Source organism: Vicugna pacos, chromosome 6, assembly GCF_048564905.1.
Source record: "Vicugna pacos chromosome 6, VicPac4, whole genome shotgun sequence".
In the NCBI taxonomy this organism is placed as follows: domain Eukaryota; kingdom Metazoa; phylum Chordata; class Mammalia; order Artiodactyla; family Camelidae; genus Vicugna; species Vicugna pacos.
In genome coordinates, this window is record NC_132992.1 from 4,617,834 (window position 1) to 4,645,365 (window position 27,532).

At 51.7% G+C, this 27,532-nt stretch overlaps 1 protein-coding gene and 1 long non-coding RNA gene across 6 annotated transcripts in view; one reads left to right on the plus strand and one right to left on the minus strand.

The window, feature by feature from the left end:
- Nucleotides 1-1,294: 1,294 nt before the first annotated feature.
- LOC140696761 (uncharacterized) overlaps nucleotides 1,295-27,532 on the minus strand; it is a 33,416-nt gene continuing 7,178 nt past the window's right edge. Inside the window, exons 2-4 of the long non-coding RNA XR_012073244.1 lie at nucleotides 2,606-2,734; nucleotides 2,409-2,516; nucleotides 1,295-2,001 (exon numbers count right to left, since the gene is read on the minus strand). This is a non-coding gene — a long non-coding RNA (uncharacterized lncRNA). The remainder of the gene's footprint in view (nucleotides 2,002-2,408; nucleotides 2,517-2,605; nucleotides 2,735-27,532) is intronic.
- Nucleotides 2,414-10,184, plus strand: PIF1 (PIF1 5'-to-3' DNA helicase). Of its 5 annotated transcripts, none has more exons than XM_072962236.1 (14): nucleotides 2,414-2,460; nucleotides 2,900-2,973; nucleotides 3,159-3,735; nucleotides 4,603-4,735; nucleotides 4,819-4,944; nucleotides 5,063-5,216; nucleotides 5,305-5,419; nucleotides 5,496-5,602; nucleotides 6,768-6,916; nucleotides 7,251-7,357; nucleotides 8,075-8,162; nucleotides 8,315-8,460; nucleotides 9,082-9,294; nucleotides 9,514-10,184. In XM_072962236.1, the coding sequence occupies exons 3-14, from the start codon at nucleotides 3,178-3,180 to the stop codon at nucleotides 9,571-9,573; spliced, it is 1,956 nt and encodes a 651-aa protein (XP_072818337.1). In that variant the 5' UTR covers nucleotides 2,414-2,460; nucleotides 2,900-2,973; nucleotides 3,159-3,177; the 3' UTR covers nucleotides 9,574-10,184. The 5 variants fall into 5 exon arrangements, with proteins under 5 accessions (XP_072818337.1, XP_072818333.1, XP_072818336.1 ...); XM_072962232.1 differs by lacking the exon at nucleotides 2,414-2,460 and adding an exon at nucleotides 2,618-2,785; XM_072962235.1 differs by lacking the exon at nucleotides 2,414-2,460 and adding an exon at nucleotides 2,618-2,785 and having other exon boundaries at nucleotides 9,103-9,294.

Genomic DNA, 27,532 nt, shown 5'->3' on the forward strand with positions numbered 1-27,532 from the left:
GATGGTTAGAAGTGATAAAACAAATACAGCAAAATACTAATTGTAGAATCTTGGTGGTAGGTATATGAATGTTCACCATAGAAGTCTTTTAATCTTTCTGTATATATTAGATTATTTTTGGAATAAAATGTTGGGGGTACCCGGGGCTGAGAGGAGGGAGGAATGTAGAGTTATTATCTAATGGGTACATAGTTTCTGTATGGGAATAATGAAATTTTTCTGGAAATAGTGGTGATGGTTATACAACATGTGAATGTACTTAATGGCAATGAATTGTACAGTTAAAAATTATCAAAATGGTGAATTTTATGTTATGTATATTTTATAATTAAAAAATGTTTGAATGCCAAAAGAAAAAAAAAATGTTGGGGGAAAATCCACGTAGAAGTCTCCATGCTTTCTCTAGAACCGGTCTGGGTTACTTACTACAGAGAGAAAGGAGAAGAGAGCAGGCTGCGTGAGTGTGCTAGGTCCACACTGAGCAGAGGGTCGTGGGAAGAAAGAGCACAGGCTTTGCAAATAGACAGATGTGGGTTCATAATCCCAGCTTTCACTTTCTAGCTGTATGACTGTATTTGTTTCTTATTGCAATAGCTGCTGTAACGAATTACCACAAATTTTGTGTCTCAAAACAACACAAATGTATTATCTTGCAGTTCTGGAGGCCTGAAATGTGTCTCACTGGACTAATATCAAGAGCTGTGTTCCTTATGGAGAATCTGGGGGAGGGGGAGACCACCTCCTTACTTTTCTAGCTCCTAGAAACTGCCTGTATTCTATGGCTTGCTCATGGCCCTTTCCTCCTTTTTCAAAAGCCAGCAGTAACATCTTCAAATCAATCTATCTCTGTGACACACACACACACACACACACGCCCCTCTGCTTCTTCATCATAACTTCTTTGATTCTCTAGCCTCCTTTTTAAGAGTCCACCCAGATAACCCAGAATAATCTCCCCCACTGCAGATCCTTAACTTTTCACATCTGCAAAGTCCCTTTTTGTCATGTAAGATACCATTTTCACAAAAGGAACTTGGGGTTAGGATGCACACATCTTGAGAGGGAGCCATTATTTTGCCTACCACAGTGACATTAAAATTTTGTCCTGTGCCACTAGCACTCACAAGTCAAGACGACACTGAAGAGGAAAAATATTTCTCAGGATTTTTTTCTAACAGTTTTATTGAGATATAATTCACATACCATACAATTTACTCATTTAAAACAAATAATTTGATGATTTTTAGTATAGTCACAAAGTTGTACAATCATTACATTTTCAAGTTTCTCCATTTTTAAATATGAGGAAACAAAGGCTTGAGACATTAATGAAACTTGCTTAGAATAACATCTAACTGGCAGGACTGGGCAATGCAGTGGCTATCAAGAGCTGAGATTCCAGTCCAGGCCTGGACTCCCTTCACTAAGTCAGACGGGTCACTTGAGAGCAGTGTGGTGTAGTAGTTAAACAAGCAGGCTTAGATTTGGGTTCAAGATTTTGTTTTTCTATCTACAATCTATGCAATATCTGATAGAAGCCTCGGTTTCCTCATTTGAAAAATGGGGGCAGTTCAATAAATAAGGCTTAGATTTGGGTTCAAGATTTTGTTTTTCTATCTACAATCTATGCAATATCTGATAGAAGCCTCGGTTTCCTCATTTGAAAAATGGGGGCTGACTGACATAGGATCCCTTCCAGCTATGTCATTCCAAGACTTTTAATGAGGAGGAAAAAGATAATTAAAAATAATTTCCCTAAGCATCCAGTGCGATGACAAGGTTACGAATTCCCTGAAGACAGAGGCTCACACACTTCCCTTGTACTCTGAGCACCTGGCCACAGGTCTCAGTTCCTCACTGAAGGGCCTCAGCCTGGTGGGAAAGGCAAATTCGTGTAACGATGCTTACAAATGGAAAGAGTTGGCGAGTGGGGCAGGGAGAGGCGCAGGCAGCTGGAGCGGCAGGCCGTGGGAGGGGTCTGCCCAAAAGTCGGCAAAGGTCCTGTGAGTGTAAACAGGGATAGGAGAGATCAGAGGCAATTCTTCCCCAAGGCCAAGTTCAGCCGCTGTGTTAGAGCTAGAGGGGAGGGAGAGTGTGTTGCAGGCATGGTTCTGAAAATTAATCTTCAGAGATTCCATGGGTGACAAGAAACCACGAGCCGCCCAGCTGCAGTCCCTACCCTCTCCCACCACGCCCACTCGTCCACCCGACTTGGTATGCTCCGCCACCACTATAAGCCTCCTTCCTTCGGTGCGCTATTGGTACTGCCCAAGCTCGGAGGGTTAAAACCCAGAGAAAGACACGCCCATTGTCACGCCCCTGTCTCTGACTGGCTGGAAAATTTAAAGATCCGGCCGGTGATAGGCTGATTTTCTACTCCCAGGATTTGAAAGTTCCTAGTGTATTACCTTCGGCTGCCGGTCGGCTCTGATCAGCTTGTTCGTCCGCGGGCCGGCGCAAGTGAGTGTCCACTCGATCCCAGAGGTGGGAGGCAGAGAGCCTGCTTCTTCAAGGGGCTAAAGTGCATACGAATGGGTCAGATGGAGGGAGAATGGCTTTCGGACTTCAGGATCCCTCCGCGATTTCTCTAGCCTAAGATTCTTACCCCAACTTGGAGATGGGAATCACACGAGCCCAGACTCCTACCAGCCGCCGTTGGCCTCTCTCAGCCTGTTTTCCACTTCTGTACACGGGGAATAGTGAGACCTGCTTGGCTGTATATAAACCAGTGGACCTGAAAAACGAAGGCGCTGATTACATGTCAGTCTCCTGCTCACCTCCTCACGTGAGAGTCCCTTGCTTCCTGGGGAGAGGACTCTGAGGATTCCCGTGCCTGTCCTGGGTCATTTTGAAGCAGACTTCTTTTCTATTCAGAGGATCCCTTCTTCTGTTACCCTAGTCGGAAAGCCGAGGTTCCCCAATCCCGGGTGCACTTGACGCTGCCTATCCACCACTCTGGAAAGTTTTGTGTAGGTGAGTAACTTCTAAGAGAATTTCCGGTTTGCCCCAGGGCCCTTTTATTGTCTCCGTGATCTCCTGTTACCAGTGACAGTCCCCGTGACCCTATGTGGACTTGACTGGGCTCCCCGTCAAGGCCTCTATACCGCCTATGATGTCCCCTGAGTCCCTGTGATCCCTGCGCTCTGGTCTTTTTGCAGACCTGCAGAGGCGGTGGCAATGCTGTCGGGCACCCAAGCAGTGGCAGCGGAATGCGAGGACGCGGAGCTGCAGTGCCGCGTGGCTGTGGAGGAGCTGAGCCCGGGCGGGCAGCCACGAAGGCGCCAGGCCTTACGCAGCGCGGAGCTGAGCCTGGGTCGGAACGAGCGCCGCGAGTTGATGCTGAGGCTGCAGGCGCCCGGGCCCGCGGGGCGGCCGCGCTGCTTCCCCCTGCGCGCCGCGCGCCTCTTCACCCGCTTCGCCGCGGCGGGGCGTAGCACTCTGCGGCTCCCCGCCGACAGCGCTCCCCGGGCCGGCGCCGTGCAGCTGCTGCTCTCCGACTGCCCCCCAGACCGCCTGCGCCGCTTCCTGCGCACGCTGCGCCTCAAGCTGGCCGCGGACCCCGGTCCCGGGCCGGCCTCCGCCCGCACGCAGCTGCTTGGCCCGCGGCCCCGCGACTTCGTCACCATCAGTCCCGTGCAGCCCGAGGAGCTGCGGCGCGCGGCGGCCACCCAGGTCACGGACACCACGCCAGTGAAGCGGCCCACGGAGCCCCGGTCAGAGACCAAGCCCAGCACCGTGAGGACAGGAACGGGGCGACGCCTAGGGGCGTGGGTGTGCCACTGAGATGGAAGAGACCGAGGAGGCCCCAGTTTGGGGGTGGGGGGAGATGGTGGCTGTATTTGAGATGGCTGCTGGTTGTCTCAGAGAAGATGCCCACTGGATTTATGAGTATTACAGGGATATGGGAACTGTGCCTGTGTTTCTCATAGTGCAAAGCCTGAGACGGGGCAAGCGATAATAGGAAAAGGGGACCCAGGCCACATTAAAAGAGAAAGCAGAGAAGGTGATTCAGAAGAAAAGTAGGAATATGGTCGCCCTGGAGGAGAGGAGCTTTCAGAGAGACCGAGAGGGTCAGCTCTGTCGGGGCAGATAACAGGTCCAATCAGATGGGGGGACAAAGTCTGGGGAGGCAGGGAGTTGACAGTGTTTGCGAACTGGAACAGATGGATCGCAGACCACGGGGGTTTGAGATTAAGCTGGTGAGAAGATGGAGATGGGGCCCTGGCTAAGCAAGGTTTTGCTTGGGTGTTTGGGGGTGAGAGAGAGGTTTGTGACAGGAAGAGTAGTGAAAAGGAAGGATGGGTAAGAGGACCAGGATAGTTAGGGAACCCAGGGGAGGGAGCTGAGGGAGAATCTGGACCCCCACACAGGGGTCTTCACGGCACCAGGGGTCAGTGGAGACCCAGAGACCCAGCCTTGGCCCCTTCCTCAAGGAGAGACTTGGACCCCTAAGGTTACTGGCAAGATCTCCAAATAAACCAAGGCTGCCCAAGGCCTCTACAGAGCGAAGCAAGCAGAGACACAAGGGTCTACCAGGCCAAGAATGGAGGGGACAATGCCTAGGGGATGTGGGGAGGCTCTGAGACAGCCCTGTCCCCTCAGGAATCCCCAAGGTGGCCCATGCCTGTGAAGAAGCTGAGCTTGCCCTCAACCAAACCACAGCTTTCCAAGGAACAAGCTGCTGTGCTGAGGGTCGTCCTGAAAGGCCAGAGCATTTTCTTCACAGGGAGTGCAGGTAGTTGGGACAGAGTGGGTGTGGGGAGAACGGCGGTGCGCTGGGATGGAGGAGAGGTGGCCCTGACTTTGCCCTCTGCCCAGGGACAGGGAAGTCTTATCTGTTGAAGCGTATCCTGGGCTCCCTGCCTCCCACAGGCACTGTGGCCACTGCCAGCACTGGAGTGGCAGCCTGCCACATCGGGGGTACTACCCTCCATGCCTTTGCAGGTAAGTGAGAGCCCCTTGGGCTTGAACAAGGAGCAAGCCAGGCTGGTGGGAAGGGAGAGGAGGTCAGTGTTGAGACAGGGCTGGGCTCTCAGCCCAGGCTGAATAGTGTTACTCACAGGCATTGGCTCGGGCCAGGCTCCTCTGGCCCAGTGTGTGGCCCTGGCCCAGCGGCCAGGTGTGCGGCAGGGTTGGCTGAACTGTCAGCGGCTAGTCATTGATGAGATCTCCATGGTGGAGGCAGATCTGTTTGACAAGCTGGAGGCCGTGGCCAGGTCAGTATGTGCCATGAGGGCTGGGTTCTGGTGGTCCAGATGGAACCCACCTGCCCCAACCCCTAAAGCACCCCGTGCTCCTCTTCAGAGCTGTCCGGCAGCAGAACAAGCCATTTGGAGGGATCCAGCTGATCATCTGTGGGGACTTCCTGCAGCTGCCGCCCGTAACCAAGGGATCCCAGCCCCCACAGTTCTGCTTCCAGGTACCACTCACCCTCTGGACCTAAGCCCCACAGGAGTTTGCTCTGTTCCCTGACACCCCCACCTTGCCCCCACCAGGCCAAGAGCTGGAGGAGGTGTGTCCCAGTGATCCTGGAGCTGACTGAGGTGTGGAGACAGGCAGACAAGACCTTCATCTCTCTGCTGCAAGCTGTGCGGCTGGGCAGGTGGGCCCTGGAGAATAGAGAAGGGGCCATAGGATGAAGATCCAAGCGTGGGTCAGAGAGGAGCACAGAGACCCAGAGAAGGAAGAGAAATGCTTCACTGCTCCTTAGGAGACAGTCACTCTGTGAGCGCTGGGACCCAGCCTCCCCCAGGGTTGGGTCCCTATCACCCAGCACAGGGCCTGGCACAGAGCACATCCCAGGGAAGTATGGGCACATGGAGACAAGACTTATTCAGAGATGTTAACACTCGCATTTCACAGATTCAGAAACTGGGGTTCAAAGAGGTGAAGTGACTTGCCAAAGTGGCTGAGCTGGAACTTGACCATAGGTCTGACTCTAAAACCCAAGTTCCTTCTACTTAGAGCCTGTGGTGGGGGTCACTTGGTGGGGAAAGGGAGTTTGCTGACATGATCCCACCCCAGCTGGGACAAAAGGTTGAAATGCTACAACTACTCTAACATCAGAGCGGAAAGGAAGGAGGAAGATACGGGCCAGAGCTGGGCATTGAGAGCCAGGTCAGGTTGGGATGAAATGAGGGGGGGGGTGATGAAGGGCTTTCTATGCCTGGGGACAGGAGGCAAGTAGGAAGGTGCACAGCACGCACCAGCAAGTGTGGGGGACAGGAGAAAGGCTGAGTGGCAGAGCAGTGAGAGGTGGTCCCAATCTTCCCCCTCCTCCCACTTGAATTACTGCAGCACCCAGGCTTCCCCTGGAGGAGGACTTGAATTGGGGGAAAATAGAAACGTAGGCTAGATTTTTTTTTCCCCTAAGGCAGTAGGCAAGGGGCTAGAAAATTGTAGCCTGGAGGCTAATCTGATTATAGGGTACCAGTATTACAGGGTTTCAACCCCAATGTCTCCTCTAGGTCTCTAAATTTCTAGCCTGTGCTTGCTCCTCATATCCAACTTCCTCAGGAGCCCTGGGGCTGGGACGGTGGCTAGCTCTGACCTGGAGCAGACACAGAGAAGGGTGCACACTCACGATCACAGCCAAGTGCCACCCCCATGCTCCAAGTGAGGAAGGAACAAGCCAGCCTGGGGAACCAGCAAATCCTGCCCTGGTGTCCACATCCAGTCCCCAGGCCTGACCCATGGCCACAGCCTGGGACGACCGCCCAAGTGCCCTGCCTTCCCTGGTGTTGAGGTATCACACCCTGATGGCCCAGTCTCCGCAGGTGCTCGGATGAGGTCACCCGCCAGCTCCGGGCCACAGCTGCCCACAAAGTGGGGCGAGATGGGATTGTGGCCACAAGGCTCTGCACCCACCAGGATGACGTGGCCCTTACCAACGAGAAGCGGCTGCAGGAGCTACCAGGTGAGCAAGGAGCTAGGTCTGGGCAAGACCAGCTGAGCCCAAGCAGCCTGGGCCCTTGGCAGCATTTGCATATCTAGGCCCCCAAACTCTGTGGCCATAAAGTCCCTTACGTTTACAGATGTAATTGTGACTTTGAGAGATGTGACTTTGCATGGGTCAAGATCACTCAGCCAGCAAACACTGCAAGTGACACTTGAAGCCAGGCCTCTGATTCCAAAGGCTCAGCTAGTCCTCACTACCTCTGCCATGCCCTGGGTCTGATACATGTTTTCAGAAATTGAGCCACTAGTCAGTGGCTTGTAATTAATCTGTTTGCCTGACTCTCTTTTCCCAGGTGAAATACACAGCTTTGAGGCCATGGACAGTGACCCTGAGCAGGCCCGGACCCTGGATGCCCAGTGTCCCGTTAGCCAGCTCCTTCAGCTAAAGCTGGGGGCGCAGGTGAGTGGGAAGCAGGGCCCAGATCCTGGGAGCTTGGGCCTCGCCGATCCTCGCCCCTCTGCACAGACCATTCCACAGGCGGAGGGCCCAGCTGGGACCACAGCAAACTCCTTCCCTCCTGTTACCACCCGCCTTCCTATCTTCCGCTTTCCACTGCCCTCCTCTTCCTACCCCAGGAGCTCTAAGCAGTGTTGCTTTAGACAAATCCCTTTCCTTTGCTGAAGCTTGGTTTCTTCATCTCTAAATCCATAGTAAGATACCTCCCGCACATGGTTGTCTTCTGTAGTGTGCCCTGTCCTGTGAGCATCCCCCTTCCTTCCACAATGGTGAGAGTGGCCAAATGGGAGCCTCTCCTCGGGTTCCAAAAGGCACCCAGGGGGAAATGGGAGGCACAGTGGTTGGAAGAGGGCTGTCCCTCAGGACTGTGGCCCATACACACACTTGTAACAGATGTCATTTTCAGAGTCCTGCAATGTCTGTCACCTTATTGTTCTTTACCCCCTCCTTCTGAGCAAACTGAGCAAATGTCATTCCCCTTTGACACAAGGGGAAACTGAGATCTAGGGAAATAAAACAGCTTGCTGCAGGGGTCCCAGCAGACTCAGCGCAGCTCCATGACATCCCCCAGCCTCCGAGAACGGCTGCAGTGACCCTGGAGCTGAGGCCAGGCGTAGGGATGCACTGCCCTCCACACCTCCAGTTTCCTTCCCCTTGCAGGTGATGCTGGTGAAGAACTTGGCAGTGTCTCGGGGCCTAGTGAATGGCGCCCGAGGGGTGGTAGTCGGGTTCGAGGCCGAGGGGAGAGGTAAGTGACGGGGGAGCAGTCCTACTGGCTGGGGTTGCAGCAGGGGCCCTGGTTAGTGTGAAGAGGAAAAGGCTAGCATGGGAGGGTGAGGCTGGTCCTCACCTCGGAGCCTTGAAGCAGAGCTGAAAGGTGGGACTTCACACCTCCCTCAGGGCTGCCCCAGGTGCTGTTCCTGTGTGGAGTCACCGAGGTCATCCGTGCTGACCGCTGGACGGTGCAGGCTACGGGGGGCCAGCTCCTCAGCCGGCAGCAGCTGCCCCTCCAGCTGGCCTGGGCGATATCCATCCACAAGAGCCAGGTGAGCAGCCAGTGAGGGGGAGGGGTCAGGACATGGCACAGGGGGACAGGATGGGCCTGGGACATGTTGAAGGGGGTGGGGAGGGGGGTCTTAAAGGCTTTGTGGGGATTGAACTTGCCCTGGATGGAAAGTTCCAGGCCAGCTGTAGAATAAACCTTTCGTGCATTTCCCATCCCGCTTCCTCTCTTTCCTGGATACGTACACTTTCCCTCTGTCATCTCCTGCCCTGCCATTTTCTGAGCCACTACCAGATATGTTCATTGGTATCCTTATGACAACTACATGAGGTATAGGTGACATAATCATTCCTATTTTACAGAAGAGGAAACCAAGGCTCAGAGAGGTTAAGTAACATGTCTAAGGTCACACAGCTAGTGTGAGAGAAAGTCAGGATTCATTTCCATGCCTGTCTGACTCAGACCTGAGCTCTTTCCTTTCATCCTTATGCCTCCAGTCTTATCCCAGATCTCTGTCTCCTGGGCCCCACGACCCCGACCCAGACACCAGTCGGCTGTCAGCCTGTCTCTCTGGCTTGAGGAAACTCTGGACTGGGCAAGGAGATCAGGGGCAACAGCTGGGCCAGTGGACATGGGACACAAATTAATGTTGAGCTGGTTCCAGCCCTGTCCTTCCATCCCCCAGGGCATGTCCCTGGACTGTGTGGAGATCTCTCTGAGCCGTGTGTTTGCCAGTGGCCAGGCCTACGTGGCCCTTTCTCGGGCCCGCAGCTTGCAGGGCCTGCGTGTGCTGGACTTTGACCCTATGGTAGTTCGCTGTGACCCCCGTGTGCTCAGCTTTTATGCTACCCTGCGGCAGGACAGGGGCCTCAGCCTGGTAAGAGGAGTCACCCAATGGTGGGCCATGTGGCCGTGGGCAGCTTGGGAGCTGGGATGGAGGGGAGCCCAAGGGACCCTGGGCTGGAGATGGCAGAGCCTCCTCTGGCTCCATTGCGGAGGGAGGGGCAAGAAGAAGGAAATGCTGGCCCCCAGGCTGTGGCTCTGGCTCTGGGGGACAGCACAAGCCCATGACTGAGTTTCTTTGGCTCTGGTCCAGGGGTCCCCAGATGACAGTGAGGCAGCCTCAGACCAGGAGAACGTGGACCCGAACCTCTGATCTGCAAAGAGAAGACAAAGGATGGTCTTCACTCCTGCTCCCTAGTGGGCTGGCCCCAGGGTGCACCTGGGGGAGGGTAGTCAGTGTCCCTGTCTCCCTTCATCAGGGGCTCTCAGCCTTCTGGCAGAGCTCAGGGGAGAGTGCTTCCCACTCATTTGCCAGCTGTGCCTCAGTTTCTCCCCTTGCCCTGGGGGAGATGCTTCCAGGGTCAGGAGTTGGGAATGGGCCTGTGGTGGGGACTGGCGTTCTAGGACAGAGCTCTCTGCGAGGTGTCTGCCTCGGGGCCACACGCTTGTGAATGGCGCTCCCTTTGGGCTGCAGGGGGGAGAGGTGGTGAAACAGGTGCTCCAAGAGCAGGAACAGACAGGCAGGGTCCTGGTGGAGGACTCAGGCAGAGTACAGGCCCCAAGCAGAGACGGGAACCTGGGGGCATCTTCACAGCTAGACCCAGCCCAGCACTAGTCAGAACGAACCCCCTCCAGACCCCAACCTGAGAACACGCACTGCCTCTACCTGAGGCTGCTCTTTTGGGGAAGAAATCATGTGTTGGGGTATTGAAATAGATGCTCTCAGACTGTATTTATTTAGGACAAATAAACTCATGAATTGTGTGAGGACTGCGAGTTGTCTTCTGCTCTCCAAGAACCCCTGCCTGGGACACTGGCTGACCCTTTCCAAGGAGGCCCCTGCCCCTACCCACATGCACAAGAGGTGTCTGTTACAATGGCCGAGCTCACAGTGTGCATCCTTATGTGAGGTTTTGTTAATATCACTTGTAATTTGGAAAAGCTGAGTTACCTGAGTGAGGCTGGTGACTCACAATGAAATGACAAGGTGAATCGCCACCACCCAAAGTCAAACAAGGACACACACTAGAGACTCTAGAGAATTCTCATGGTGGGAAATGGGCCTGTCACAGTGGCTAGATGCTGGGGTCCTCGGTTGAAACTTTCTCATTTCGTGCCTTGCTGGGGCTGCAGCTTGGATCAGCATAGCTTTGGTTCATCAAAAAGCCTGATGGAAACTGCTCAGGGGCCCTCATACGCTGGCAAAGACTATTAAGGGTCACTGCTTAAGAGTGAAAAGGTGTCAATCCTGGTTGGTAAATACGGGTTAAAGTGGAAGCACGCATTAGCAGCTTTAGAGAGCAAAGGCTATTTATTGATTTATTTATTTATTGAAGTATAGTTGATTTATAGTGTTTCAGGTGTAAGCAATACTATTTAAAAGTAAAACTGTCAATGGTGGAAGGAGTCAAGAAGGATGAAACCATGCTGGTTGCTGGGGTACATGAAATCTTGGATGCCTTGCCTTCCAAAAACCAGCGGAGGCCCCGGCGCACAGAGTGGGTGCTCAGGGAGTGTCTGGTTAAACGGGGGCTCAGTGCTATGGTGGTTCGGAGGGTCTGCAGGGCCTCAGAACTTCACTGTGGGCTTCATGGAGACATGGAGACACCGGAGACCCCGGAGACCCCACAGCAAACCAGAGCGACATGGCCCTGCCTCGGGATGCTCATGGTTACAGGAGGGAGACCGATTACAAACAAGCAAGCAAATAACCTCAAACTGTTAGTAAATGATCGACTAACAGAACTTGCAGGGGGGGGAGCGATCGCTTTGAGGATGGTCGGAGAAAAGGACTCTGGGGTGAATGCCTTCCCCTCACACCTCCCTGACTTCACTACGTGTTGGTAGTACATCTGAACTGCCCAGATTCACCCTTCATGACTTGTCCCGACGTCACCTCCTGTTTCCCAGCACTTAGCCCCGCCCCTCTCTAGGCTGAATGGTCGGTTCCTGTCTCTGAGCACATACATTGTGCTGTCCTTTGCTGTGGGCCTGTCTCCTGCACCAGAACATTCTCAGAACATGACTGAGTCTCCTGACTTGCAGTCCCAGGGGCCAGCTCAGCCCCTGGAATGGGGCAGGCAGATAGCAGAGAATAAAGGAATGAAAAGATGTGGAAAGCCTGCAGTTAGGGGACCAGGAAGGCCTGCCTGCAGCCTCCCTGAGGCTGCGGCCCTGATGATGAGGGTGTCTGTGCTGCTGCTAGTGGGGGACAATGGGGATGGAAACCCCATCAGTTTCCTTCCTGCTTGCCTAGTCGTGGGGACTTCCTACTCTCCCCTCCACTCCAGAAGGAAGACTGAAGATGAGTTTGTCAGGCGGACAAGTTGGAGAAAGGCTTTTAGGAAAAGAGAACTCTGTAGTATAAAAGTACAGAGGCGTGGAAGATGGATGGAGCTCACTGGTCCACTTTAAAGACTTTAAAGCAAGAGAAGATGGGAGTTGAGGGAGTAAGGCCTATCCCTGAGGGTGCTCAGCACGGGGTGAGAGCCCCTGGGGTTGGGGGAAGAGGGGTTCCTGTGGGTCCCACGTCCTGCTGGCCCCCATTTGTCTTGTCTCCCCTGCCTCAATGCTCCCTCAGTGCCTCTGTGAGTAGTTAGCAATTTCCATGTCTGTCTCCCCCTAGAATAAGGTGGATCTCTTGGTATTAAGAGACCTGGCTTAGATGTCTTTGTGAGCCAAAGCATTCAGCATGATGACTTTAGAAAGGAGACACTTCATAAAATCTTTGGCAAATTAAAGTGCCATCCTCTGATTTCACAGAGAGGGTAGCTGAGGCCCCGGGGGCTAGGCAGTGGTAGAACACTTGGTGTTCGTGGAGCTGTCCGAAGAGAGTATATGACGTGGGGCTGAGATGGCAGGACCACTGGAGTGCCTACTTTCACCCTACCCTCAGTCAGGAGGCCAGGGGAGGGCCTAGCTAGGCATGACCTCCTTTCTGAGGTCCTGGCATAATCTGCCAAACCCAGAAGGGCCAATGGTGGTTCTCAGACTTCATCCCAGAGTAGCCAGGCCCTCCTGCTCCCCAAGTACTACACACTATGCACCACTAGGTGGCAGCAAGTGGTCATTCAGTCTCTTCCCAGACACCTGGTGGGTCCTTTGTCTCCCAGTCTCTGTGCCTGGGAGGGCCACCCCAGGAGCTGGGCAGACAGTAGGCTTAGGGAAGGGTAGTTTCCTTTGCTGAGAAGCTTGTACTGGGTATCTTGGATCTGGAACCCAAGTCCCAGGGTCCTGGGTTTTTTGCAGTCAGCAGAGGGTCCTGAAGCCAGATATTGGCTCCACCACGTCCCATGTAACCTTGGACATGCTGCCTAAATCCTCAGCCCAAGTTTCATCATTAGCAATGGGGATACAACAGGTAAAGAGCTGGGGTGGGGACAGGCGTGTGGTAAACCCTCGTGGTTAGTTCCTATCGGCCTTTATTACACATACCTGAGGAGGCCACCCTGTAGCCTCCCTCCCCTGTCCCTCCCCCTCTCCCTGCCTCTCCAGTGGCCAGCGAATAACAAAGAGAACTAGCAGGAGCCCAGAGTAAAGGCTCTCTTTCAGTCTTCCTTCCCAGAGGACCTAGGTTGTGCCCAGCCTCTAAAGGCGAGGTGAGAATGAAGTTTTATCCCTTCTCCTTCCCACAGCAAACTGGAGTCCTAGCCCGGGTCGACGAGCGCGCCTTTTCCCACATGTGCCTGTCAGTGGGCGGGCAGGTGGGAGGCCAGGGCGCCCGGTAAAGGCTTGGGGCGGGCATCCTGGTGGAAACGAAAGTGGCTTCACGGCGCCTGCCTTTCCTAGCAGCACAGATGCGCCCGCTGGGCATTGACTTCTGTTCCAGGAGGGCGTTCTGTGGGAAGGGAGCTGCTGAGGGTGCGTGTGTGTATAACCGCCCCCCTCTTCTTGCCTCGGTCCACCTTCTTGTCTGAGCGTCTTTGACGACTTTATGAGGGGGATCTTTAGTTTACAAAGGAGATGCAGGCTCACAGAAGGCAGGCAGCTCAAGGTCACACGGCTGTAAATGGCAGAGCCAGGAGGGACATGGGTGTCTGAGGCCACACCTCAGAGTTCAAGGCCTTTGCACAAAGGAGGAAGCAGGCGTGCTTCCTTGCCCCTAGCTTTGTCCCTGAAACCTCACACTCTTGACTCCATTTCTTTAGGATTCCAAGAGCATCACCTGCTGAGACATAAATGGCTGGGAGGGGCTGAAATGGAAGGGGAGGAGCTTGGAAGGAGACCCTGAATAGGGTTGTAAACCCAGGTGCCAGGTCAGCCCCGCCGGGAGGAGGCTGACAGCCAGCCCACCTTCCGCTCCTCAATCTCGTATCCCCTTGGCTCCAGCTCCCTCCATCAGCCTCGCAGCCTCCCGGGGCACGCGTGCCCCAGGTGCCCCCTCACGGCCCTCCCCCAGCTGGTGTTGGGTTCAGTAAGCAGAGCCCCAGCTCACCTGGGAAGCTGCCGAGTGAGGAGGGCGTCCAGTTACAAGCTGGGGCTGGGAGGACAGGCAGGGGCAACCCAGGGGCAGGAGCCAGAGGCCTGGGACCTGGTGGTGGGGGTAGGTATCAGAGCGAGGCCCCAAGACCCCCCTCACCCCCGCAGAAGCCCCATCCCCGTTGTAGGAGGTCTTAGCTTCTGGGCCCCTTGCCTCCCGGAACACCTGCTCCCAGCTCCTAGGGGCTGCAGGAAAACGACCACGGCATCCGCCTCAGATGCCGTGTGGCAGCTAGCACACCCGTCAGCTCCCTGAGCTGGGCCTCAGTTTCCCCTGCCTCAGAATGGGTTAGGCTGGGAATAAGCCCTGTGTGACCAATCTACCGCAGCCAGGGACTGAGCTAGGTAAACGGTGAAGGGCTGTGCACACCCCTGGGGAGGGTGTTCTCTCCTTCAGCGCCACTCCCTTCTCTCCACCACCCAGGGTGGCCTCCTCCCCCGCCCCACACCCTGGGCCCTGGCACAGCACTCTATGCCTATTTAAGGCAAATCTCCTGATCTCCTTTTAAATAACATTCGCTCCCTGTTGTGAAGCAGGCAAGAAGGGCCAGAGCTTGGAAGAAAGGGAGGGAATCCCAGCTATCCCATCAGAGAGTGGGGGGAAGGGGAGCTATAGGGGTGAAGCAGGTGTGGGAAAGTCCTTGCACCGCCCCAGCCTCCCATTTAGCCCCTCACTGCACAGGATTGGCTTCAACCCCTCTAGAGGGGCTGAGGCACTCGGAGAAGGCTTCCCTGCAGCCCCTCGCATGCAGTGGGGTGGGAGGCTAAGGTACACTGCCACTCCCCGGGCCTGGGAAGGGTGTGCCTGGGTAAAGAAGTGTCACTTGAACAGCAAGGGGCATGTGAGATTCTTGGGTAAGATTGATACCTGATCTCAGCCTGCCCAGTAAGGATGAAACAACTGCTATTTGGTCCTAGAATCATCGGAGGCTCAGAGAGGCCAAGAAACCTGTCCAGGGGCACACAGCTAGTGAGTGGAAAGATCTGAAACCCAGGCCCAGCCTGGATCCACATAGAATGCTTTCTGCCCCTCCATGCCAGGTCTCCTCATGCCTGGGACTGTATGTGACAGCTGACAGTGACACATCAGGGACCAGGCACCATTCAAAGTCCCCTACACACACCCTTTGCCTGTATAGCCCCCATGCAGGGACCCTAACTCCTTCCCTTCTGCCTCCCTCCTCTTTTCTCCAGGCCGGCCCTCCACACCTCTCCTTCCCCTCCTCCTAGGTCCCTGGTCCAGGCCCCCTACTTCTGGCCTGGCCCCCAGAACAGCTCACCTTGACTTGGTTCATATGCTCAGAAACTTACAGCCAGAAAGTGGGTGTCCCACAGCCCTCCACAGGAGCGAGGCTGGGGCACCTGCCCACTGCCGGATCCCCGCAGGGCCCTTCCCAGCAGCTCAGCTCTTCCCCTTGAGGCTGGGAGACCCTCCTTCTCCTGTCACTTCTCTCCCTCTCCCCAGCCTTTCCTCCAGGTGCCCTGGCCGCCTCCCAGGCCTCCCATTTCAGCATAGCTAATCCCCCTGTGGTCCTCACATGATCAAGACGGCCCCTTCAGGGTTCAAAAGGAGAGGGTCAGGGATCCTTTACAGATCATGTTGCCTCCTCAGGACCAGACGCTCACTTCTCAGGCATGTGAGCCCCAGCAGGCCAGCCCCACTCACATGGCAGTGTCAGGCTGGACTGGGGGCTGGGAGACCAGAGTGAGGAAGAAGCATTAGCCTCATCTTCCTCCGGGCGCTTGGAGCAGAAAGGGGCCACAGCCGTCAGCTTGCCCAGTGGCCTCATTTCCCAGATGAGCAACTGTGGCGCAGGGAATGGGAGGGGAGGCCCTCAAGGCCCACAGTGAGACGGAAGCCGAGCTGGGTCTTCCTGGGACCCCTGGTAACCTCAGGGGGGGCTTGACCCCTGGGAGACAAGGATCTATCATAGGAAGAAACTTGGTTCTGTGTTTAATGGGGCTGTCCTTGAGCTTTTCAGGGTCTTTCTAGCTTGACTCTACCATTCACCTCTTGTGTGACCTTGAGCAAGCCCCTTTCCCTCTTTGGGCCTCAGTTTCCTTGTGTAAAACAGGTGAGTGGGGCTTTTATGATCCCTTCTTGTACCTCCCATCACCCCAGCCCCACCCCACCAGGCCTGTGCCCAGGCTCTCGTCCTAGCCCAGGCCTGACTCACAACCCCCCAGTATTGCCCTGACAGCCTCTACACTGTCTCTGGCCTTCACTCTCTTACCCTCTAATAAACAGCCCCGCACGTTGCCCAGGAAAACTCCCGGGGCTCAGGAACCCACGTGGCCCACTGTGCCCTCCTTCAGAACGATCCAGCTCATCACCTGGCATTCAGCACACCCCACCGCAGGCTCAGTTTCTTCATCTACCAGGCCCTAACAACCCCACACTCACGGGCCATGGTGCAGACACACAGTGGGACACAGGCGAGGAGCCTGGGAAAGGCTGGATGGCCTGAGTGGCCTTCTGGGCTTCTCTGTACTGGAAATGCTGCCCATCGCACCCCTACTCCTTCGTTCAAATTGGCAAGGTGCTCCAAGGCTGGTTCAAGTCCCTCCCTGTCCTAGACAGGCCAGGCTCCCTCGGCGGCCCTGTCGGAGGTGACCTCACCCTGGTGGAGTTCCTGCAGGGCTGGATTTCCTCACCTGCAGGCATCTGCAGCTCCCGCCATCCGGTGAGGAACACAGAACTGGAGGCTCCTGGAGAAGCAGCCCCAGGACACTTGCTGAGGGAACGGCTGGGTCTGTTGGCTCCTGCCCATCCCGCCTTTCCTTCCCCCAGCGCTGTGTTTTTAGCATGGGATCCTTCTTGGCCCTCGGAGACTTCCTCACTGCCAACTCCTCAAGCTCCCAGCTGGGCCTCAGGGCAGACTCTCAGCTGCAGGTCTTAGACCCTGCCTTGCTCTGATCCAGTGACTGGCCAAATGGACGCTCAGAAAACTTCCCCAAAGTTCCAGGAAGGAGTGGCTGGCAGGAAATACAGGTTATTATAGAAGAGACTGCTGAGGGAAGAGAAGACAGGACCTAGAAGCTTGGAGACTTCCCACCCTGGGGTCCAAATACTGCTTCAGCCACTTAGTAGTTGCAGGGCCTTGGGAAGGTTCCCTGGTGTCTGTGAGCCTCAGTTTCCTCATCAGGAGTAATAACAACTAGCTCATCCCACGATGAGAGAATTAGATGATGCATGCAAAGCGCTGAGCTCATGGCCTGGGCGCCTCAAAAAACGGTAGCTCTGATCCTTAATGAGGGGCATGGGTCAAGGCCCCCAGCTGCCAGCTGAGGGGGTGAGGGCTGTTGCTTGCTTAGCCCGAGGTAGGCAGCTGGTTAGTAGCTAGAATGAAAAACACAAAGTCCCAAGCCTGGTGCTAAGCAGTCTGCACACATTATCTCATTTAAACCTCAGCCTCCTCCTTGGTCAAAAGTAAGGGTTTAGAACAGAAACTTCCTAAAGGCCTTTCTAGTTCAAATCAAATGTTGTTCATATTCTTGGTGGGGAGGTAACTAGGTTTACTTATTTATTTTTTAATGGAGGTACTGGGGAATCAAACCCAGGACCTTGTGCATGCCAGGCATGTGCTCTACCACTAAGCTATACCCTTCCCTGGCCTTTCTGGTTCAGTGAGTACTTACAGAAGGTTTGCAGTTACAAAGTTCTATTTATATTACAGAGCCAACCTCTCATCCTGTGAGCGTTCTAATAGTTGTCAATTGTCACATGACCAGATCTGGGACTAGAACCAGGAGATGGCTCCATCTGTCCCCAGAGACTGGTGGCAGACTGCTGGGATGGGTGAGACCTAAAAGCCCCACCAAGGGCCTAGGGAGGGGCACAGCCCTTGAAGACGGCGGTGTTATGGAAGCTGGGCTGTGGCTCCTGCCGAGCATCCGGTTCTGCCAGGCTGTGCCGGGGCGGAGGCCCGGGTCTGGAACTCATCAGCCCCACCTGTCAGCCCTCCCCTGGCCAGAACGCGGGGGCCTTCGGTTATCGCTAAGGAGAGCGTGGCTGAGAGTGAGCTGAGGATGGCCTCACTTCAGGGGCCTGGGCTCCTTTCCCTGCTGGGGACCTTCGGGCAGGGAGCTGGGTTCCCTCAGCCAAGCACCTCCAAGTTGACCTAGCTCTGTTGTATGACAGGCACCATGAAATATGCAAAGACCTCACTTGTTCAATAAATATTTATTGAACACCAACAGTGTGCCTGGCCCTGAGCTGGCAGTGGCAAATTGGACAAAATTCCGACCTACGTTCTAGTAAAAGCCATAAAGGAGAGCAGAAGTATTATGGGAAATAAAAGAGAGTAATTTGCTTTACACAGGGTGGTCAGAGAAGGTCTCTCAGCTGAGGGAGGGAAGTACAGCTAGAAAGAGCATTCCAGACAGAGCAAAGGCGCTGTGATAGGAAAATCTGGGGTGTTTGGAGATCAGCTAGCCTGGTGTGAGGTGGGCACACAGCGAGCTCGCCCTCCATAAATGCCAGCTGAACAAAGGAACAAATAATCATGAGGATTTATGTGTCCAGCTGAGATGGAGCAATAGGGATGGGATTTATATCCCCACCTAAACAATTAAAATACCCCACGAAATACATGAAACAGTGGTTCTCAAGACACTGGATGCCAGACAATGAAAAATAGTGATTTCTGAAAGTCAGGAAACAAATGAGATGAGCCCAGTGAATGCCCCATCTCACTGCTTGAAGGCAGTCTCCAGACCAGAGTGCAGCCAGGGGAAGGCAGGTGAAGCCTGGCAGCCTCCCTGAACTGAAAGGACGAAGCTGGGAATGCGGGACACAAGGCAGAGAACTCCACGGCTCCATATGGGGTACCACTGTAAGTAATTCTGCTCTGTGCCTGCCTGTGAGGAAACCACCAGAAACCACGGTAAGAACCACCCTGAAGGATGAGAGAGAATAATCCTTGAGCTCACACAGTGCAGCAAACAGTGCTGGTTCCCACAAACCAGAGTGGAAACCGCACAATTAACGGTACATTGGGTAGAGCAGTCAGTGGAGTTTTTGGCTCAGGAGTGGGAGAAAACTAAATGCTGCTCTGGCTCCATCTAACAAAAGTAAGATCTGAAAGGACCAAATTGTTTTCAAGCAACTTTTGCACCTCAGAACAAAGCCCAAGAACATTTATGAGAGTACAAAGATATGCAGTACCAGGGAAGGGAGGGCATAGCTCAAGTGATAGAGTGTATGCTTAGCATGCATGAGGTCCTGGGTTCAATCCCCAGTACCTCCTCTAAAAATTAAATAAATAAATAAACCTAATTAAAATTTGACTGCCTTAAAAAAAAAATCCAGCAGCCAATAAAACAGAATTCTTAATGCCTGGCAACCAATAAAGATTAGCATGTATACAAAGAAACAGGAATATGACCCATAATGAAAAGAAAAACAGTCAACTGAAACCCACCTAGAAATTACCTAGATGACAGAATTAGGAGACACAGACATTAAAACAATTATTCTAACTATATTCCATGTATGCAAGAAGATAAAGGAAAGACTGGCCATGTTAAGTAGAGATACAGGAGATATTCTTTAAAAGACTCAAATTGAGTGGTGCAGCCACTATGGAAAACAGTATGGAGATCCCTTAAAAACCTAAAAATAGAGTTACCATATGATCCAGCAACCCTACTCCTGGGCATATACCTAGAGGAAACACCAATTCGAAAAGATACATGCACCCCAATGTTCATAGCAGCATTGTTTACAATAGCCAAGACATGGAAGCAACCTAAATGTTCACTGATGGACGACTGGATAAAGAAGCTGTGGAATTTATATATATGTTTATATAGCTATATATATAGTTGTGTATGTGTGTATACACACACACACAATGGAATACTACTCAGCCATAAAAAAGAATAAAATGTCATTTGCAGCAACATGGATAGACTTGGAGATAGTCATTCTAAGTGAAGTTAGCCACAAAGAGAAAGAAAAATACCATATGATATCACTTATATGTGGAACCTAAAAAAGATAACACATATAAACTTATTTATAAAACAGAAACAGACTGACAGACATAGAAAACAAACTTAAGGTTACCAGGGGGAAAAGGGTAGGAGGGGTGGAGGGATAAATTGGGAGTTCTGGATTTGCAGATACTAACTACTATATATAAAATAGATAAACAACAAGGTCGTACTGTATAGCACAGGGAACTACATTCAGTATCTTGTAATAGCCTATAATGAAAAATAATATGAAAAGAAATATATATAATATATATACAACTGAATCACTATGCTATACACCAGATATTAACACAATACTGTTAATCGACTATACTTCAATAATAAAAAAAAGTAACTCAAATAAATGCCAGACCTAAAGGTAAAACTCAAAACTACAGATACTCACTAGAATTTCTAAAGTTATAAAGACTGAAACCAAGTGTTTGGTGGGGATGTGAAGTAACTACAACTTTCATACTCTACTGGTGGGAGCGTAAAACAGTGTAAGAACTTTGGAAAACAGTTAGGCAGTTGTTTAAAAAGTAAAGCACAGCGTAACTTCCATATGACTACCCACCATATGACCAAGACATTCCACTCCTCGGTATGTCTGTAAAATAAATAAAAACACATAGCCATATGAAGACTTATACATAAATGTTCATAGCAGTTTTATTTGTAATAGTCAAAACCTGGAAACAACCCAAATGCTCAACAAGTGATGAACGGTGAACAGGTTGTTGAATACCCATGTAACTGATACTACTCAGCAACAAAACTGACCTATTAAGTTATGCAACATGGATGAATCTCAAAATAATTATGCCAACTGAAAGATGACAAAAAAGTATGTATGTACAACTCCATTTATATAAAATTCTGGAACATGGACAATAATCTACAGTGACTGAACGCAGTTCAGTGGTTCCCTGGGGTGAGGGTCGGGGAGGAGCTGGAAGGATTAAGAAGGGGCGGAAGGAAACGTCTGTGGGTGATGAAATGTTCATTACCTTGAATGTGATGCTGGTTTCACAAATGTAGACCTATGTTAAAGCTTATCAAATCGCACACTTTACATAGGTGCAGTTTATTGTATGCCAATCACACATCCACCAATCTGTTCAGAACATGGTTTTAAGGAGGTATATGTGATGTGGTGTCTCTACTGTTAACTCTTATGTGACTCCAGACATGCTGGTAAGCTTTTCTGTGACAAATTTCTTTTTCTATACAGGTCAGAAGGTAAGAGAACTCACGAGTGTTAGTTCAAGTCAGAAAGGGAATTTATCCAAAGGAAGCTTCAGAGAATGAAGGAACCCTGCAGGGTCCCAGGAAGCCTTCCCTGTTCATCCCTTGTCTTTGCTTCTCTGATCACAGGTCTCTGTTTCCTATTTATGTGGTAGGAAACGAAAGCTACCAGCTTCTGAGTTTCACATGGTACAGGTTTAATTACTCAGAGAGATGCTGAATTTCCTCCCTGTCAATCCTAGGCCCAAGAGTAAATCCTCAAGGAAAGACCTTACTGGCGCACTTGGGTCAAGGACTCCATCACGCACCAAGGCGTGTGGTCAGCGGGTAGGGCTACGTGGTGTGAACCTGGCTGGTCTTGCATTCTACAGATGGAGGGCAGGACAAGTGCTAGGAAAGTGCTTGGTGGGTAGACGAGAGGCATGTCAGGAAATACTATCAGGACACTGGCTAGAATTTAGGAGATCTGCCCTGTCCTGTACTCAGCCTCTAGATGGGGGACGCACTGCCACCTGGGCAATCTGGAAAGGCTTCATGGAAGAGGTGCCATTGGTATCAGGTCTGTGAGAAAAGTTATGTCCTGCATTTGTGTAGCCTTTGAAGTTTACTAAGTGTTTTCATATCCTCTCTTAAGAGTACAGACCTATCCTCTCAACTCCTCGTCTAGGGTTACATTATTATACACCCCTTTGCACATGGGGAAACTGCTGACTGGAGACACTGAATGGCTTGCCCAAATTCACACAGCTTGGCAGGACAGCAGGACAAGCTCCAGGGTTTTCACTCTAGAGCCCTGACTTGGTCACTATCCAAGGATGACTCCAATGGGGCGAAGGAGAGGCGGTTGGTCTGTGAGTGTTCAGCAGCGCGTGAAGAGGGAGAGCAGCTCAGGTAGCACCTTCGAGCTTCTGTGCATGCTGCATCCTCCAGAAAATGTCCCACCCCAACCCTGGCTCTGGATACCCAGAGACCTTTTTCCTGCGGACTCTCAAATCAAGAGTTTCCACTCTGGGCCTCTTTTTTGACTCCTAGTCCTGCAGCTCCAACAGGACTCAAAATGTGAACTCAGCAGAGTCCTGTAGGATGTTAAAGAAACCTCAGGTCCCATCCCAACCACCTGCTAACAACACAAATAATCAAAATCGTGTATATGGCGGCTACCATCTACATACACAGGCCTTGAGCTGAGTGTGTTACACATGGTAGTGCGTTTCATCTTCACATACACTATGACCATCATCATTTTACAATTTGGGAAAACTGAGGTTCAGACAGTTTATGCATTGTCCCAGGTCCCAGAGCTGATAAGCAGTGATCCAAGTCTATCTGGTAACAAATGAACCATCAGCATCCTGCAAAATCGTTTCCTCTTCTCAGCCTGCATGTTTCTCCCTCAGCAGCACCAGATCCCCAGGTCTGAGACTCTATCATTCCCTCCAGCTTCAATGTCTCACCAGCAACCCTAGGGGAGCTGGAGGCTTGGGGTGCAGGCAGGTGGTCCACACTGGGGCAGCGGGAGAAAAAGCAGGGCTTGGTTGCTCCATCTGCTAACCACAGATTTAATGATGCTACTAATTCTTTAATCCTGACTATTTAAGAGTTAAATTTCATTGTCGGGTTGTAAACCCTGGCGGTTAAGAGCAAGGAGTCTGAGGTGAGAGACACTTGGGTTCTAGTCCAGTCCAGGCTTCCCTACTTTTCTTGCTCTGTGATCTTGGGACAGCATCTAAACCTCTCTGAACTGACTGTAGCTTCCCCATCTGCAAAAGAGATAGAGTCCCAACTTCCTGGGTGAAAATGCTGTGAGGGGAGACAGTAGTGCTAGAGATGGACAAGCCTCAGGCCACACCTGATCCTGACCCAGCACACTTAATCCACCTATCCCTCAAACTGAGGCCAGTTTACTTCAAAACACACACGTGTGTGTGTGCGTCTGTGTAATATATGCATACATATATATATTTAACTTTGACAGATGGTTAAATCTTTTTCATGTCTGCTTAAGTTTATTTATTTGTCTGGAATGTTCTTCCAGGAAGTCTATGTGTAAGTCTCAGTGAGCCCCTAGACCCATATTGAATGGAGCTAAACCAGTCTCTTCTGCCCCACCTGCCTTCTTTCAGAGCCTTTCACATGCTAATTTGTAAACCTTCCAGAGACCACTGGGGGTGGGAGGGAGCAAGGGAGCCTCCCACACTTCCTGCAGCATCCACCAGCGCCCCTCTCTGCGAAGGCGGCCACTGCCTGCCAGTCACCTGGGGCAGTCTTTTCCGGAATCTCTCCCCAGTTCCAGCCTCCCATTTCCAACTGCTTGAGAAACAGACTTCCTAACAAATGTGACTTTCTACTCTGTCCTGCCCTAGGCCCCTAGTGTCACTGCCCCCCACCATTCCTCTCCCACAAAGCTCAGGGAGGCCCGGTGCATGCCCCTAAGGCCCTGCCATTGTCACCTCCCGATGACCATTGGTCTAGCTCCCCCCACCCCGCCCCAACCACCTGCGGATCCAATTTGCCTTCTTGCTTTGCTCCTGAGAGCTCCTCTCTGTTCACCAGAACCCCCAGTCAAGCAGGCCCTGCACGCCCTGAGTTTTCCCACACCCACGTGCCTCCCTCTGCCCGCAATGCCCTCAACTGCCCACCTTCAGAGTCCGGCTCCAGTGCTGGGGGTCCCAGGGGCCTTCCCAGCTGACCTGGCTGAAGACTGCAAGGGGCCTCTCCTCCCTCTTGGGCGCAGTTCTTTGTCCCTGAAGCTGCTTCATCACTGGTGGGGCCCAAGTATTCTTTTCTAATTGAGGTACAGTTGATGTACAACATTGCATAAGTTTCAGGTGTACAACACAGTGATTCACAATTTTCCAGTGTAGTCTTTGGTATGCAGAAGGTGCCCATAAATGTCTGTAGTGGGAAAGAATCAGTCTAATCCGATTCCTGCATTTTACTGGAGTCACAGAGCTGTGCTTGACCCACCGCCGCCACCAGGATTCAGGGCTGATGGGGTCTCCTGCAGGGCTCTGCCCCAAGCTAGGCTTTTTCTGCACTGACTTCGGGAAGGAAGTCCTCCAGGGGCCAAGTGGGCCACATTTTGGAGGGAGGAGACGACCATCTTGAGCTCACACTACAAACTCTGGAGGGAGGCTGGGTGGTCTCTTGTCAGCCAGCCCCTCAACCACTGTCTCAGACGGTGCCATCCATCCCAAAAGTCTCCGATTCCCTCTGCCTCTCAGGGCCTTCCCGCTGGCAGGCACTCCACAACTCCTAGCACCCGACCTGGTCAATATCTGAGGCAGAAGGGGCCTTACAGATTATCCATCCAGGAGGTCCACAAAGGCCTCAGAAGATCCCTAACCGCAGCTGTATGCACCACTGTGTCTGAGTGTGTGTAGACTTCTGGAGCAAACATCCAGAGACACCATCTGTGTCTCAAAGGGGGTCCAAGACCCAAATGAGATACAGAACAATGATTTGTTGAGCCTCTCTTATAAAGGTGCTAACGCATATAAGGTTCTTAGAATTGTACCTGGAGCATTTTAAGTGCTCCCTAAGGCATGGGTTGGCCCACAGCCTGCTTTTGTAAATAAAGTTTTATTGAAACATGGCCACGCCCATGTTTTCCCCCCGCATTGTCTGTGGCTGCTTTCCTACTACAGCTACAAGGACAAAGCTGCACACAGATGTTAACTGTGTGCCTCACAAAGTCCTCGACGTCCTCCACAACCCTCTAAGGGTTGGTTGCCATTAGGATGATGATCACATGAAAAACAGCAGGCCCTAAGCCACAGACTAGTAACCTGGGGCCTGAACGAATGTTTCTATTCAAGGATTCTGTAACACACCTTTCTGCCTCCTCTTCTTCATTCACTTTAACACAGTGCTCACTCATTCATTCAGCAAGGCTCAGGGAGCCCCTGCCATGTCCTCAGGGCTGAGCTATTAGGAGCAGGGGAGGGAGGGAGAAGCTGACCTTTTAGCATTGCAGAATGACCTCACTCTGCCTCCAGGGCCCTAAGTGACTATTAGCCCTGTGCACCTTTGCCACCTCGTTTGCTCCAGTCCCACTGGCCTTCTTCTTGTCTCTCAAATACACACATTTTCTTCCTACCTCAAGACCCTTGCATATGCAGGTTTAGTTGGCTCTTTTCTGTCATTCAGGTCCCAGCTGAGACATCACCATCCAGTTATGACATCCAGGTCTCAGTTGTCTCCTGCGTAAAACTATGTATGATGGAATGTGAAAGTTGGATAAGTCCCTAACCTTTTGGTTTGAACATTTTATGATTTGAAAGCACTAAGCCTGCGTATGCAAAGATCCCAGGGGCCGCCATTGGTAGATTTGGTGGTAACAGGTTATATATGTGAGCCTCAGTCCCAGCCCGAGGCTCTGGGGGCTGATGGGAAAATCTACTGAGAGATGAGGAAAGCGGGGGGGGGGGGGGGGGGGTGAGTAGGAGGAGGGGGATCCAGAATCAGGCAGGCAGGGAAGGCTCTGGGAGCTGCAGGCCAGGGGCCAGGGAGAAAGTGCCCCGACAAGGGAGGCAGATGAAGAAGGAGCAACTCCACCAGAGGTGTGGCATTGGGGTTGTGGGGAGGGCTTCTTCCATTTTTTGGACAATGAGCTTCAGAGTTGTTTGAAATTTATATAACAAGTATGCATTATTTTTGCAACTGGAACAATTAAAACGCACATGCCCCTTGACCCAGCAATTCCACTTGTAGGAATTTCTCCGCAGACAGAGGCACGTGTGAAATGACCCGTGTGTAAGGCTATTCACAGCAGCCTTGTTTGAAACAGCAAAAGACTGGAAACAATCTAAATGTCCATCAGAAGGGGACAGGTTAGACAAACCACAGCACGTCCACAACATGGGACAGTATAGAGACATTAAAAAGAAGGTGCTGATGTAGAATAATCTCCAAGATTTCTGCCAAGGGAAAGAAACAAGGTGACAGAACAATACACACAGGATGCTACCATTACCATAGCGAAAAACTGTACACACGAATGTTTATAAATACTCAATATCTCTGGAACTTGTACCAGTTGCTAGGGGATGCGGCTGGGGTTAATGCTCAATATTCTTTTTATAAAATCGAGGTAAAATTTACATAACATGAATTAATTTAACTATTTAAAAGTAAACAATTCAGTACATTCACAGTGTTGTCCCACCATCACCCAGATCTAGTTTCATATCATTTTCATCACCCCTAAAAGAAACCCCTGTGCCATTAGCAGTCACAGCCCATCTTCCCTCCCCGGCCCCTGGCAACCACTAATCTGCTTTCTGTCTCTACGGATTTGCCGATTCGAGATATTTCGTACAGACGGGATCATATAATGTGTGAGCGTTTGTGTCTGGCTTTTTTCACTTAGCATGTTTTGCAGTTTATCCATGTTGATACTGTTTATGGATTCTTATACTCCATTGAACAGATATAGCATGTTTTGCTTATCCATTCATCAGCTGATGGACATTTGGGTTGTCTCCACATTTTGGCTCTTGTGAATAGTGCTGCTATGAACACTCGTGTACAGCTTTTCGTTTGAATACCTGTTTTCAGTTCTTTTTGGGTACGTATCCAGGAGTGGAGTTGCTGGGTCATATGGTAGTTCTACATTTAATTTATTTAAGAACTGCAAACTGTTTTCAGTATTCTTTTGCATCTTGTGAATTTTAAACTATGAACATCATGTGCAAATATTAGCTCTTCCCAAGAAAAAGAAAAAAAAAGAAGGTGGACATTCATGGGGGGAAAAAGCGTACTGTAAATGCAAGGGATTATGGCTAGATAAGAAATTAGCAACTATCTATTTAGATGTCTCCTGGAAGAAAATTGCATTTTGGACTTGGATGTCAATTCAAATTCAACTCTTCTGTTCCATTCTGTCTAGTTCTACGAGTGGGGTGTAGGGAGGCTTAGGTTCAAATCCCAGTCCTGGCAGTTAGAGCTGTGCATTGTTGTCCAGGTTACTTAACCTCTCTGTACCTCAAATGTAAAATAAGGAAAATTATCTCCTCAGCCAGCTGTGAGAGGTGTGTGAGCTCAGGGACGTGTTATGTTCAGCCCAGTGCTCGGCACAGGGTTGGCAGCCTAGGTTTGCGGCTCTCCACTAGCAGGGTGGGGGAGCCACCCTCTTCTCCGCCTGTTTCTCTGCAGCCTTTTTCATATAAGCTGTTCTCATTCCCTGCATGCTCAAGGAACACCTGGAGACCTGGATCTGCTGAGCAGAGTCCCCTTCCCATAATATTTCATCATCCCTAGCACCAAACAGCCCAGAAGAGGGGCCAGCCAGGATGTGAGGGGTCAGACGGTGGGAAAGGGGCCGACTATCTATAAGGACTGCCCTAGGGCAGAGAGCTGTGAGCCCAGGGCCATATGTAGGGAGGAGTTGGGTGGAGGCACAGGGA

What these genes read in the sequence shown, in the direction of transcription:
- PIF1 (XM_072962232.1), top strand. Translation starts at nt 2,618, where the DNA reads ATGGGAATCACACGAGCCCAGACTCCTACCAGCCGCCGTTGGCCTCTC. An exon ending in TCTCCTGCTCACCTCCTCAC is followed by an intron (nt 2,786 to 2,899) that starts GTGAGAGTCCCT and finishes CTGTTACCCTAG; the next exon opens with TCGGAAAGCCGAGGTTCCCC. An exon ending in CAAGCTGTGCGGCTGGGCAG is followed by an intron (nt 5,603 to 6,767) that starts GTGGGCCCTGGA and finishes CTGATGGCCCAG; the next exon opens with TCTCCGCAGGTGCTCGGATG.